The sequence below is a fragment of the Protopterus annectens genome, chromosome 11.part0, assembly GCF_019279795.1.
Source record: "Protopterus annectens isolate FY-2018-M chromosome 11.part0, PAN1.0, whole genome shotgun sequence".
NCBI lineage: Eukaryota > Metazoa > Chordata > Ceratodontiformes > Protopteridae > Protopterus > Protopterus annectens.
Genome location: NC_056745.1, coordinates 883,991,729 through 884,006,990, shown reverse-complemented (window position 1 = coordinate 884,006,990; position 15,262 = coordinate 883,991,729). Strand labels below are relative to the sequence as shown.

Sequence of the window (15,262 nt, the reverse complement as noted above, 5' to 3'; positions counted from 1 at the left end):
TGGAAAGCAAATACCTCACAGAGATTTTTACTCTTGCTGCATCACCTGTTTAGGCCCAGACCATGACATACCTCACTGTCGGTTTTGTGCCTTGTTTAACACCCAAACCAGTCGTTGTTGGGCTCTCTTTGTCACTAAATTCTTTCGCTCTCGATCTCCGTATTCTGAAATGGCTTCAGTAAGCAATCCAACTACCAATATTCCAAAAAAAGTAAGGATAAAGACAGAGACAGATCACATACGTTCGAAGCTGCTGACGACGCTTCTGTTAAGCTAGTCACCAGTCCGCCGGTACTCAGTGAGGCACTTTCGCAGCCCCTGATGCCCGCTTCAGTGGATTCGCAGGCCTCTACTGAGACCCATTCGGAGTCTGGTATGCCACGAGACTCTTCTTCAACTATGGAACCTGCGGATGTCTCTACCTTGGATGGGTCTGGAGCTGGAGCCGCTGTGCAGGCACCAGCTTCTGAGGCAGTTGTTTGCTCAACCGATGTTCGACTCAAACCCACAACTTCTTTTTTAACCAAAACTACTGAGTTTCTTAGGCCCAGAGTATGCACTACGCCTAGAAAACTGATGAGCAAAGTGCATGCACCTGCCCCCATGCCACAAAAACAAATGCTTAGAATGGCAGAAGAACTTATTATGCTGATTAGGGGAAGTCAGCCTTCCCCTGCTAAGAGAAAAAGAGACCAGTCTCCTACAGCTTCTACAGACCAGGAGTCCGAAGACTCTGAGATTTCTGATTATGAAGACATGCCCTTATCTGCTTATGAGGATTCAGATGCAGAGGAATCCATTCCCTCTGCCTCCCCTCCTTACTATTTTTCTTTTGGTGAAACCTTGCATACCTTAAGAGAGCATTTCCACTGGGAATGCCAAAACTATCTTCAGTCCAAAAATAGACTAAGAGAATTCCTAGAGTTGCCTCAGCACAGACCTTTAGCAATACCCCCGGTCCTGAATGTTGTTGATGATGTTTTTATGGAATTCAGTCTTACTCCTGACGCTATACCTCCTGCTCCTAGGAAACCAGACAGGTACTACAGAGTACCTGACACTCACAAATTTCTTTTCAAGAATCCTACTGCTGACCCAGAGATCATTTCCCAGGGGCCTAAAGGTATCAAGGCTACTACAGCCAAGAATCCCACCCCTTCGGACAGGGATTCCAGAGCTTTGAAAAGATGGGATAAGCAGGTATATACCTCTGCAACTCTTGCTATTACGGCATTGGATTGTCAGTTTCACATGCTGAAGTACCAGCAACATATTATGGAACTTATTAAACAAAAAGTGGCAACCTTTACAGACTGTGCAGAAAATTGTGCAGAAAATAAAGAATAGCAGGAGCTTATGCACTCTGTAAGCATACTTTGCAGTGTGGCTTTGATGCCCTAGAAGCATCTTGCCAGGCAGCAGTCACTGGATCTGTACTGAGAAGACATGCTTGGCTCAAGGAGAAGACCTTGCCAGACCATGTCAAATCAAAGTTACTAGACGCTCCTTTGAACAAGGACAGTTTGTTTGGCACCAAAGCAGACTAGGTTCTTAAAAAGATGGAAGAAAAAGCTAAGTCTATGCAGACTGTTAAAGAAGTGTGACCCCCTAGATTTAGTAGGCATTGCCCTTCAAAACACTGATCCTTTCCAGCCCCCTCCAGGCCTTCTCAAACCAGACCCATGAGAAACAGACCACCCAGACTACAGTCTCAGGGTATGCAAAGATCTAAGCAATGGAGTGCTCCCATCCCTAAAGCAGGGACTGGTAAGCCACCTCCTTACAGAAAAAATTCACAATGACTTCATTACTCCATTCCCCAGCCCTGCCCAATTGCTTGTGCCCCTAGGAAGAAACCTTTCCCTTCATGCAGAAAATTGGATGTCCATCACACAGGACCAGTGGGTCCTCAACATTGTATCCCAGGGGTACAAATTTTATTTCCATTCACTGCCAACCCCAAGCGGGTTTCCAGACCTTCCTCCAAACCAGTGGGCAGAGGCTCAAAGCCAAGTAGCTTCCCTTCTCAACATCAGAGCTATTTAGTTCCAGTAGAACAGAGGGGTCAAGGATTCTACTCCAGACTCTTCCTGGTACCCATGAAAGAGGGCTCTTGGTTCCCAGTCCTGGATCTTTCAATTCTCAACACCTTCCTGATGGTGCCAAAATTCAAAATGTTTACCCTACAACAGTTTCTTCCTACGCTAGCCAAGGATGCCTGGTTAGTCACCCTAGACTTAAAAGAAGCCTTTCTGCAGATCCCCATAAGGGAGTCATGCAGGAAGTATCTACATTTCAGGGCAGGATCTGTGCATTATCAGTTCTCTGCACTTCCCTTTGGCTTATCTACTGCGCCCAGAGTTTTCACAAAATGCCTGGCTCCAGCCATTGCATACTGCAGGCAGAGAAAAATGGCTTGATACTTAACCCCAAAAAAACCAAGCTCCTACTATTTCATCCCTCAACTACTACTGCCCCCACCTGCACCTTTACTGTCCATTCTAATAATGGTACCCCTATATCGCCTGAAGCCCAGACAAAACTACTACGTATTACTATTGACAATAAGCTCAAATTTGATGTACACATCAATCTGGCCATTAAAAATACTAACAAAAAGCTAGGTAGCCTCTACAAACATAAAGCATTCCTGACCCATAATGCTAGAACTACAATTGCACGTACACACCTTCTCTCAACACTACTGTATGCCTCACCCATCTTGATTAACTTATCCAAAACAGAAATCAATAAAATGACAACCTGCTACAATCAGATAGCCAAATTTGCTAACAACAGCTCCTACAGAACACATCACTGCCTAAACCTAAAGCAATTGGGCTGGATGGAACTACCTAACTTACTTATTTATAATCAGCTGGTTACTACTCACAAGATACTCCATCAACAAAATACATCACCCTCAATGGCTAACATTGTCCAACAATATTCCTGTCCTAGGCAACTCTGCTCAACTGACAAATTACAGTTAACTGTTACTAGATCCAACAACCATGCTGGAGACTCCCTTTACTCTTCTTATGTGGCCAAAATCTGGAACTCCCTGCCTACATCCTTATCCCTGATTACCTCACTACCTACATTTAAAAAAGCTATCTACAACTACCTCAGCAACAAATGGTTATGTCCCTGTTCAACTCCAGACTAATGCCGGATCCACTCCAGTACTATTGTAACCATTGTTCTAAACTAGAGTCCTATCTGTTACTTGCATATAAATGTACACCACATCAAAGGTATGATAACATACATATAACAGTGTTAGTATGAACAATGTAAAACTGTTTAATGACTATTGTAAAATGTATCTGTCTGTAGTTTATACCTATAAGTATCTGTAGTTTATACCTATAAGTGTCAATAACTAGATACCCTTATGGATCTAGATGAAATATGTACCCAAGTTTGTCTGTATGTTCTGTAAAAATTGTCTCCTTGGAGCTTTTCTCCCCGGGCCTCCACTGTAAATGGACATATATCCAGCTGGACTATCCTGGTTAACAAATGTAAAATAAATAAATAAATAAATAAAATATCCAAATTTACCCGTACTTGGATGACTGCCTAATTCAGGCGGACAGATAGGAATTGCTGTTGCAGCATCTGACATTTGTGAAACACCTTCTCACTTCCTTGGGGTACACCATCAATGAAAAGAAATCAAAACTGGTACCCAGTCAAAAGATTGTATTCCTGGGAGCAAGCTCGGATGCAACATCCCAGATGGCATTCCTCACTTCAGAAAAACAAGTCTATCTGACAGCCTACTTCCAACAAATGGCCACCAGAACCCAGCTATCTACAAGAAAAATTCTGCAGGCCCTAGGGTTCATGGCCTCATGTATACTGCTAATTCCATATGCAAGACTGCATATGAGGAAACTTCAATGGTACTTAAAAAGTCTTTGGTGCCAACATTCTCAGGACCTGGAAACAGTCATTCCTATCATACCCTTTCTAAGGACAGAGTTCCTTTGGTGGGCAGTAACATGCTACCACAACAAGGGACTGCCCTTTTCTCAACCCCACACCGCACAGACCCTAACCACAGATGCATCAGACTATGCCTGGGGAGCTCACATGGACGGCAAATGCATTCAGGGCCACTAGAGCCCCAAGTCAAATTCATCTGCACATCAACCAAAAAGAGATGCTAGCTGTGCAGAATGCCCTGACAGCTTTCAGATCCGTACTCTTTCCAGGACAACTGTTAATAAAAACAGACAACGCCACAGTCATGTGGTACATCAACAAGCTGGGGGGAACCCACTTTGCAGATTAGCCATGGCCCTGTGGCACATGACCGTGGACATGCAAGTCCAGTTGCAAGCTCAATTCATGCCAGGCAAACAAAACTCACTGGCAGACGATTTAAGCAAAAATTTCCTAGACACACACGAGTGGCAATTGGAGCCCAGCACCTTCAACCTTCTGATTCAGAAATGGGGGATGCCTGAGGTGGATCTCTTTGCCTCCCCCTACAACTACCATCTCAGCAAATTCTGCACCAGGAATCCTCACAGCAGGGCCTGGAAAGTGGATGCCCTATCTTTTCAGTGGGTAAATTTCTCAATCTATGCCTTTCCCCCTCTGCCCCTTCACTCAAGAGTATTACTCAAGATAAGACAGGACAGACCAAGGACAATTCTGACTGCCCCGGACTAGCCATGCTAGCACAGGTACCCACTCCTGCACAGCCTGTCACCGGTGCCACCCTGGCACCTACACCAGAACCCAACCCTGCTCTCTCAGTAGGAGGGACAGATTTTGCATCCGCAACTGCAAACCCTAAATCTTGCAGCCTGGCTTATTCCTTGAATTCTCCCCCAGCAACCCTAAGCAAGCAGGTGCTGGATGTCATATTTAAAGCCAGAAGACCCAGTACAAGAAAATCATATGCTGATAAGTGGAAAAGGTTCTGCTTCTGGATTCTATCTAAAGGAGAGGACACAACTCTTCCCTCCCTGCCTCTAATCCTGGATTACTTAGCAGATCTACTCCACAAAGGCCTGTCCTTCTCCTCCATTAAGATACATGCCTCAGCCATTTCGGCTCATTACAACACTGAGCCACCTCTCTTCTCACACCCTCTTATCAAACAGTTCCTGAGAGGGGCAAACAACTTAAGGCCACTAAGGAGAGCACCCACCCCTGCTTGGGACCTTACCTTTGTACTGGAAAAGCTCACACTTCCCCCCCCATTTGAACCTGCTGTGTCAGCAGACTTAAAATTCCTCTCTTAGAAAACAGCCTTGCTTCTAGCCATCACCTCAGCTAGAAGAGTGTCTGAGCTACGAGCACTTATGGCTTTGGAACCCTTCATTATTTTCCATGCTGACAGGGTTTCTCTCAGGACTAACCCTTCCTTCATGCCTAAAGTGGTGTCCAGTGTGGCTCTCAACCAATCCATCTATTTGCCAACTTTCTTCCCTAATCCTCAAAATAAAGGGGAAAGGATCCTGCACTCCTTGGACGTGCAGAGACAGCTCAGGTTCTACTTTGATAGGAATAAGCCCTTCAGAAAATCTGACCAGTTACTAGTCAGCTTTGCAACCTGGGGCAGAGGGCAAGGCCATTTCAAAACAAACAATTTCCAAATGGATAGCACACTGCATCCATTTCTGCTACAAGCACCATGGGAAACCAACCCCTCAGGGGGTCAGAACACATTCCACTAGGGCAACATCTACCTCTACAGCATTTCTCAGGAGAGTCCCTACCAGGGACATCCTGGAAGCTGCTACCTGGAGTTCAGTACTCACCTTCACCAAGCATTACCACCTGCCTCTCTTTTCCAAATCCAGGGCAGGTTTTTGCAACAGCAGTCCTGCAAGGCATACTAGCCAGCCCTAACTCTTCTTGACTGCCTCCACCCTTCTTCAGCTTTGGGAATCCACCCAAGTGTGATGACTGCAACATAGTACAGTTATATACCCTTACCATAAATGTAGATGTTCGAGTGTATTCACTGTTGCAGTCCTGGTTTCCCTCCCTCCAGCCCCCTGGTTTCTTTCTCTCTCTCTCTCTCTCTCTTTTTCCTCTCTATGGCTATTACTCACCCCTTTCAGGGGTATTGGTATTGGTATTTACTTTTTACTGCAGGTGTTCCACACCATGTAATTGCTTCCTGTTTTGGGGGCTCCTGACATCTGGGGCAAGAAAAACTGATGTAATGGCATTGGCTGCATGTTTTATACCCTAACGTCATGGAAGAGGTGACCGCATCCGACGCAGAAATCACTAGACTCTGGTATTCAGGCCGACTGAGGGCTACCTGCAGGCAGATAACCCAAGTGTGATGACTGCAACAGTGAATACACTGGAACATCTACATTTATGGTAAGTGTACACAACTGTACTTTCTGCCTACATAATATGCTGGGCACAATGTACAAATCCCTAAATAAATAACAGATTTTGATTTACAAGTAAAATATCCAGGGACTTTAACACTCAATTTTTTTATAATAATGTTAGAATTACCTGTCATTAAATACTGACATTAATTACAATCCAAACATTTGAGCATACAAATGAAAAATAAAACATTTTGTTTTTTATATGGCACTTTGATGCAATTAAAATAAGATTTTTTTCATCAGCATGTGTTTTCTAAACAATAGTAATGCAAGTGTAAACTATTCCATTATTGGCAACAGTAATCACCATTGATTACCTGAGAAGTTATGAGGGACAGGTCAAAGGTAAGATTAAAACATCATGAGTATTCTGCAAAATCAGGGACATTTGAGATGTATGGTCTTGGGTCTTTTACCTCTTATTGTACTGTTGTCTGTATTTGCTCCCTGTAATTTGTCTCTTGCAGCTGAAGGATTTCTCCAAGTTGTCTGCAGTAATTTTCTTAATCTGAAGAATAATATAAAAAATGTCAGAAAAGGTTAAAAATATATAATTTAGATTATAAGGGGAGGCCGTGATGAGGAACCAGGGGTGGGGGCACTGTGATATGTGTATGGGAGAGGAGCGGTGGGAAGCATGGGGTTAGGTGTCATGGAACCCTTTACATAAGGCATTATTTCACGTTCACCTGTCTGACTTTTTGTCAGTAAGATCTTTGTGTTGCTGTGGAAGAAGTTATGATGCCTTTCTTTTTTTTTTTAATAAGAAAATGTTATTAAAGGTTCTTCATACTTCTCTAGCAGTGTTTCTAGTTATGATTTGGGTTGCCTATATGCAACATTGATACTGGTGGGCATTTCAGTGTGAAGATTGGTAGCATGTTGGTCAACGGGTCAGAGACATTATTTATTCCTTAGACTTTGAGTACACACTGCATATTGAGCCAAACACATCTGTAATTAAGGGTCTATATTAAATCAGAGAACACTTAAAAAAGTGAACCCTGATTTATCGACCCCATGTAAGCGAAAGCTTACAATCCTGAACACTTAGAACAGCAATTTTTTTCCCCAGGGAAAAAGAATTGCTGTTCCACAAAAAATAAATAAATAAAAACTTCAAAACATTACACCCCCTCCCCCGATGTAGGGGGCTGTGCCCCCCAAACTCCCCCTACTTAAATATACCAACTCCGAGATCGCACTACAGTGAGGAAAATGGCAAAGTAATGGAGGTGGCCAAGCAATTTCTTTCCCAGGGAAAGAAATCACTTGTATGCCGTTTCGCTATTTTGCTGTTTTGTGCTTTCAAGTTCGATCAAGATGCATTCGAAGGATTGCGTCTTCGATTATATAATTGGAACCCATAATTAAACAGAACAACTAAGTCTACAAGCTCTTTTGACAAAGTAAAGAAATATACTAAAATTATGCTACTTTAATCCCATGACAGTGATGGCTTAATGCACTTTCATCATCTTTGATGCTACCTGGCTAGGTTTTTGATTTCTGCTGTATCATTGTTAATTCAAGTCACCAAACTGAAGACAATCCAAATTTTATCGAACACATTGGTTATGGGGGAATTTCAATTATTCCACCATCAAATGGGAAAACAACTCTAGCCCAAGCTCGCTAGCACAAAAGTTCCTTGATTTTGTGACTTCAAATGCTCTGGAGCAAATTGTCCATACCCCGACAAGAAGAGCAAGCATTTTAGATCTGGTTCTCACCAACATGTGAAACAGGTGCACTGCTGCAACTGTTGGACCCTCATTAGTAAAAACTGACAACAGATCAGTCACCATCGAACTGACACTAACACCAGAACTCAAGAGGGTGAAATCGGACTAAAAAATGTCACCAAGGCAAACTATACCCTCCTAGGTGAAGGTGTAAATGTATTCCAAGCCCCATCCCAAGCTGAAGGCGGTAACTACAGTGGAAATGCAGGTGTGGTTGTTTAATATCATTGTAGTTAATAAACAGTTTGGATAGTCATGATGTCGTCATTTCTGAAGTGGTAAAACATAACAAGTTTGATTATAGGATTACTTGAAGCTCCAGCAACTTGTATATTTCTGTTCCCTATGACGACTGCATGCATACTTCAAAATGGAGACTCAGTGAACACTTTTCAAACTTTGCACTGTTTAGTTTGTTCAGGCTTTTTGTCAAGACTTAATTATTTAAAGTGCTTGCAGAACATTTTTTTTCTTTTAACAGTCTTGTTAAAGTTTAACATTTTCAATTTTCTTGTGTTCTGTTTTAGTTTAAATGTTTTTGTTTCATGTAAGTTTAAGACTCTGTAAATTAAAGGTTAAAAATTCTTATGAGCGGAACTTTGGCTGAAGGTTTATTGACTGTGTTCTTTCAGTAATGTTTCTCTTTGTCAAATATTAGACCCTTCTTATAACCAAGGTACATACACTGTTCTGTAAATGCTGTCATTGAGATTTCTGGCTTGTATATTGCTCAAGTTATTCTTTGTACATTCATTTTTATTAAAGAAATCAGTGTTCACTGTCAAGAAAACTCATTGAAGGAAGACAAATAGTTTTATGGAGATCAGAGAATTTTGGGAAAAACTAAAAGGCACAACTTTGCATCCCTCTGTAGCGTTTGTGTTTTAACCACAGAGTTCTTTGCATTAGATTGATCTAATTCATATATTTATACTGTGGTTTTACATAACTGTCATTGAATGAATGTACCAATGATATATGTGGAAGTTAAAATAGCTCTGGTGTTGCAGTTTATCATTTGTGGGGGTTCTGTGTCTGTTTAAGAAAGATTGTAGCTGTCTAGAGCAGTGCAGTGCCATTGCAATCCTCAGTCTTGTTTAGTAGGACTTCAGAAACAAAGTTAAGTATTAGAAAATACTGCAGGCTTCAAGTGGTATTCTGTTAGCAGACTAACTGATGTTTTACATTTCAGGGCTATAATAATTCGAAATGGGGAAGTCATTCAAATGTCAACAGAATTTACACCAGAAACAGAACGTCAGCGCCTGCAGTATTTGGTAAGAAATGTTATAACATTTATTTAAGCATTTATTTATTGTAGTGCTTACCATGAGCTGTTTTTAAGGCAAATAATGTACTACAAATGAGTCAGGCTTCTCAACCTGTGAATATTTTAAATTCATAACACTGTGTTTTGCAAATCATGTCGGGTCTCCACATAGAAGAAAATATCATTGTTTAGAAAAATATATCCACAGAGAAGTTAGTAATACATGGTGATTTCAAAAGAACATATTATGCACTCCCTTTAACTACAGTAGATAAAATTCCCCACCAACAGTTACAGAGCAGAAATATGTAGAACTAGTTGTATATCAAACTCTTTACTGTTTGTACCGAACTTAATCCCAGTTCGAAGTGTTTTACAAGATATATAACCTCCTGATTTAAGATGCTTAATGAACTGGATCACTCAGTATACATATCCCAAGACTTGACTCTAATAATTGCCCGTAGCTCCCTTTACAACTCAACTATTCTCCAAAAAAAACAGAACTCTATGATTTATCTTTGACCGTCACATGGCCACACCACTACATCCCCATCTCCAGTGTTATATTCATACAACAGTAATGGTATAATTTATTCCAAACTCATTCACCTCATAATGTCTTTCATGACAAATTTTGTCCTTATCTCTGGAATAAGCTGAAGAAGTCAAGACCCCATAGAACTAGAAAGACCACATTTCAAAATAGCTTGTGGTAAAAAATCTTTCTATAACATGGCACCATCTTGATGGAATAAAATTTAATTTTAACTGAAAGATGAAACATTAGCATATCCCTCTGTAGATAAAATACCTCAAGCTACATCTGCAGAAAGAGTACACGTCTTGATTTCTCTGAGAGTGGATAAACAAGTCTAGTCACTCAAAGGGTCTATAAGTTAAATATATACTTTTAACCAGTATTTGTTTCCCACATAATGTTACTTGTCATGGAATTATCTTTCTTACTCATTTAACTTTTTTGTCCTGCACAGACTAGTAATATGCTGTAAAGAGTACAGCTCTGCATACAAATCCATTAGATTATTCTGTGCATAAATGCTATCACAAACATGAGCTAGTGCAAAACACTGCCAAACTTATGCATTCACTGTTTAATATTCAGTACTTGGTATACTATGAATACTGTAGTATTATGGTTTAGTTACTATAAAACGTAGAATATTTAATCTTCATACCATACTGTGTTTTACTAACAACAAAATATGGATGCCTTAGTCAACTCACACGCTTTGAATATCTACAGATGTCTGTTATCGATTTCTTCATCAATGGAAAATTATACCTGTGCCAGTATAGTTGTATCATGTTGTAGCAGTGTGAATATATTGCTTTATATACTCATTGCTGTAACTGACTTAACCTAATGGCCTAGGCTTTGACTGAAAATAGCCTTAAGACTAGCACACCCACCCAGTTAAAAATATAAATAGTCTTCTTTTCCACATTGGAATTATTGCTGTGTAACCTGGATCCACCAAGGACTGGGCCACAAATAGTGTTTGAACAAGTAAATATCCGTTTCTAATGGCTTACAGTACTCCTTCATTACATGTACCTGACGGCTCTGCCATTTAAGACTCATATCAAAACTCCATTATTACAGTGTTACAGAAGGCGTACGTGAATGAGTGATAATTTTGTGCAATATGGAGAATGAAAAAGCACCTTTGTTTTGGAAATAGATGACATGAAAGCACATTTTGGGTAGCCTTTGAAAGGTGGTACCAGATGTAATAATAAGATGCTTTAAAAGTGACACTGAGAAAAGTGCACAGTAAACGTTACCAAAGCTATAAGTTTACATTAAGGCCAGCTTTTCTCATTATTTTGTTTCATCCTGATGTTTGTGTTGTTCAGGCAACAGAGCATTTTCCTTTGTGCCTGCCATGAATGTTTATGGCGCAAAGTGATTCTTCCTTCACCTTGGTCAGAAAAAAATTAATTTTTTCTGGTGGTAATTCATTCCAATCTTTCATCTCTACTACAAAATCAATTTTGTTAGAGTTTGCTTAGCTGTAGATTTGTTGAGACTAATTTATTTTTCCCTAAGTTAGCCTAGGCATGGTAGCTTTTTCTTAATTCAGTTTCTTAAACAGCAATTAATGACTACAGCATGCCTCCATAGCATATATTCCTCTTCCCTCCCCCAGGAGAGATAAGTAAGTCGGCTCTGCCCTTTCATTTCTTTTTCATCCCCTTATCAGTTCCTCCAGTGCAGAGCCACTAATCCAATCCCAGCTACCTGGGTAATAGTCAGGGCTTTGTCTATCAATACCACAGAACAGACTTCTCTCCTGTCACTTTCAAAGTACAGCAGTATTGTAAACACAAGAGCATGTAGGGTCTTACATATAAACTGATCCCTACACTACTCTGTACAAAAGGTGTGACTTAGCTGTTTCTTTACTTTTGTGGCATTTCTTTCTATTCAGCTTTCACAGTGCACACCATGTTCAGTTTGAATAAAATTCCTGATACTTTATTTAAGAATTGTCTCTCTGGCTCTCATTTTATCTATCACATTTTATTTATTTATTTATGTATTTATTTTTTTGCTAAGTAAACTCCATTGTAGCAAGATGTCTGTAGTTGTGTGTTCTTTCCCAGCACCTTTCTGCAGTTTATAGTCATTTATAGTTGCCCTCTTTCTGTCCCATGGGGACATAAATCATTTCAGCCTTTTGATATTCCCATCCCTTTTGCTACGTAGTCTCATGGTGAAAAAATTGACACCAGAAACACAAACAGACTGACTCAAGTACCTAATTGATTCATATTTAAAACCTGTAGTTTAAGCACTATTTTCAGATGATCAGGAGTTGCTTTTTAAATTTTTTGTAAACATGACAAAGAACACAAGCCAGGGGTTGTTAGTGGAAAAAGGTTTCAGATGTTCTATCTGCAGATTCTCAGTGAAAGCAATGGTTGTGTGTCATGAGAGTAGGGCTTGATAATGTCCTCTTTGGAGGAGTCAAGAATTCATTATGGGAGAGAGAATTCACATCCACGAAACAAAAATCACATCACTCTGTCTGTTCCCCATTAGGGTACTAACAATGAGCTAATATAAAATGTTATGTCCATTAAGATCATCTTGTCACTTATATCCTTATTTTTCCTGTTTTTTAATAATACCCCAATTGGTAAATGTATATATTTTTTATCAGTTTGCCTTCTTTATTTAGTTTGTATAGTATTTTTACTACCTTAGCATTATTTTTCTCATTAGATTTGTTTGTTTGTTTTCCCTCCATTATTTGTTACTGTCTGTCATGGTACACAAATTTCCCACTTCTGCATGGAGTTGCCATTGGTTTCTCTTTGGTTCCATAGGTTGTCGTTTTGTGACATCACTTTCCCTAAGATTTAGGGAGTTTTTGTGTGTTTTCTGTAGCTTTGTTTTGTATTCCGTTGTTGTTTGGATTTAAATACATTTTCAGTTGTATTGCACCATGATCACTGTATATTAAGGTTGTATAAAGCTGTGCCGTTCCTTAATAGTATTTATTATGAAAACTAAGTAAAAGTATTCCTTTGTATTATAAGGGCATACATTATTTGCTTCATTTCAGTTTATATTAGTAGACATTTTGTAGGCTGAAATAACTTTTCTTATAGTTCACCCAGTCCTGCCAATTTATCATTGGAAGGTTGAACTCACTCAAAGAATATCTTAGGAGTAATGGATACTAATCTGTAAAATGTCTAATTCATATTGACAGCCTTCTAGACTAATGTGAATTGCAAATATATTACTCAGATGTTTTGCTTATCTGTTTTATATTTACTATCTTGACTCTTCTTAATGTTCGATTTCAATTGACTTATATCTGTTTCCCTGGCCTGAGATGGAAAATCGTCCAGATAGATCAGTACTGTACCAATGTTAACAAAAATAAAATAAAGTAAAAAATGTTTCCGTCAATCCACTAGATTTTCACTTCTTGATTTGATTCCTCATTACAGGAAAACTGTGGTGTAAAAATTAAATTGCATCTAATTTCAAGCATTTTTGTGGATAATAAAGACTGTGCAGGGTGAAAGTTGTCTGTATTTACTTAAGAAAAGTGGGTAACAAATACAAAACTAAGAGGGACCTGTTGTTTTGTTGAGTGATTTTACACCACAGCTGAAATGACAATGCATACTCTAATACAGTGTTATTAAAAAACACTTTAATCCTTGCAGGTTATCTAAATACATGTGTTTTTGCGGATTTTTGTAGTGTGAAAAACTTGATTTCCCAGGAACAATTACTATGTAACTATTATTAAATAAATGGCATTTAAGGCTTGTGAGGATACAGTGGCTACTTAAGGATTAAAGAATGAATGAATAAGCACTTCAAAGCAAAGAGTAAAAAGGTCACACAGACAAACCAATTAGTAAAAACTACAAGAAAAACATAGCCAAGCTAGAGTTTTCACTGTGTGATACCTTAAACCTGCTGTAATTAAGGCCCATGGGATGTATGCAGATGTCCCCTTAACTGAATTAAATTGTGGCACCTTGTAGGTTTACTGTTTTCAGGTATTGAGATCTGGAAAACTTTTAGATGTTCCAAATAACATGGACGAAGATTTGTTACTGGTAAAAATTAGGTTATGATCATTTAGCCAGCTCTACAGAAGATAGAAAATAATTTGTAGACTGCTGTAAGGTTTTGAAAGATGGGCTGTAGGTTAGGTCATCTGCATATGATGTGCAGTTAATGGAGAATAGCAGGAGTGGTGAATTGCTAGTAAACATGGAGAAGAGTAATGGGTGCAGAAGGATGTAGTTTGTGGGACACCAGATTTGAATGATAGACTGTATGAGAAAGTGCTTGTAGAGGTACTTGTAAATGTTTTCTGTAGATAGGAAGGAACCATCTGACAACAGGTTTCCTTAAGCCATTTTGGGCTGAACCTCTGAAAAGCTAGTCTTCTTGCTGAATGTCACACCTTTGAGGTACCTATCTTTCGTGGCCTCATAAATTTTTTTTTTTTTTTAACAGTGTAGATAATTGTCCTTGTGTTATAGCCTGACCTGATGCCATATCTCACAACTTAATTGTTCAAGAATTCAGGACAAACTAAAAGTAATACAGAGACAACGGCCGACAATTAAGGACAAATTTTAAACTCTATTTCACTTAAAAAGTTAATGGAAAAACAGGTTTTGCATCTTTGTACATATTTTGAACAATACAAAGCATAAAACTGTAATGTCTGTCATTAAATACTGACTGTAATCTGTAGTAATTTTTACCAGAAATTTAGTTTACACTGCACTGTTCTCATCTGCAAGTGATCACATCTGAATTCAAGAGATCTCATTTCTAATGCTGTAATTGTAGAGAGCTTTTACACTGATTTGAAGAAAGCAGCTTCTGACCACATAGATTAACATATTACAGCCATCATGTTACTTGCAACAACATGTGAATGCCTGTGGTATAAATAAGGGAAAAAGCCTCTAGTTTCTTTGCAGTACAGCTAACTGCCCATTGGAACATCTTTACCACCCCTTGCGTGTTTAACATGCCTTTGATCTCGATGACCATTCTGGTTTTCCCTTTCACAGTATTCTATCAAAAACATTCATTAACTAACCAAGGATTGTATTTGTTTTATGTTAGTGTACCATGTATTTCTGCTTTGAGAGCATTTCATGCTTCCTGAATTCCTGGGTGACTCATTGAGCAGATTCCTATAGGAACAGGATTCTACTGAGAAACAGGCTTTGTTGTTATAACTCTAATATGTGACACGCTAACAAGTAACTTGAAACAGATGTCAATTCCTTGTAACAGCTTCGAGGAGCTGATTGCTAGCTGCCGGATTATTTTTACGTACAGTTGT

At 39.3% G+C, this 15,262-nt stretch overlaps 1 protein-coding gene across 1 annotated transcript in view; it reads left to right on the top strand.

Annotated features, from left to right (window-relative positions):
- Positions 1–15,262, top strand: part of PPM1H (protein phosphatase, Mg2+/Mn2+ dependent 1H) — a 1,767,842-nt gene that overhangs the window by 1,131,443 nt on the left and 621,137 nt on the right. The window contains exon 5 of the mRNA XM_044088290.1: positions 9,318–9,402. Within this exon, the coding sequence (XP_043944225.1) occupies positions 9,318–9,402 (85 nt within the window). The remainder of the gene's footprint in view (positions 1–9,317; positions 9,403–15,262) is intronic.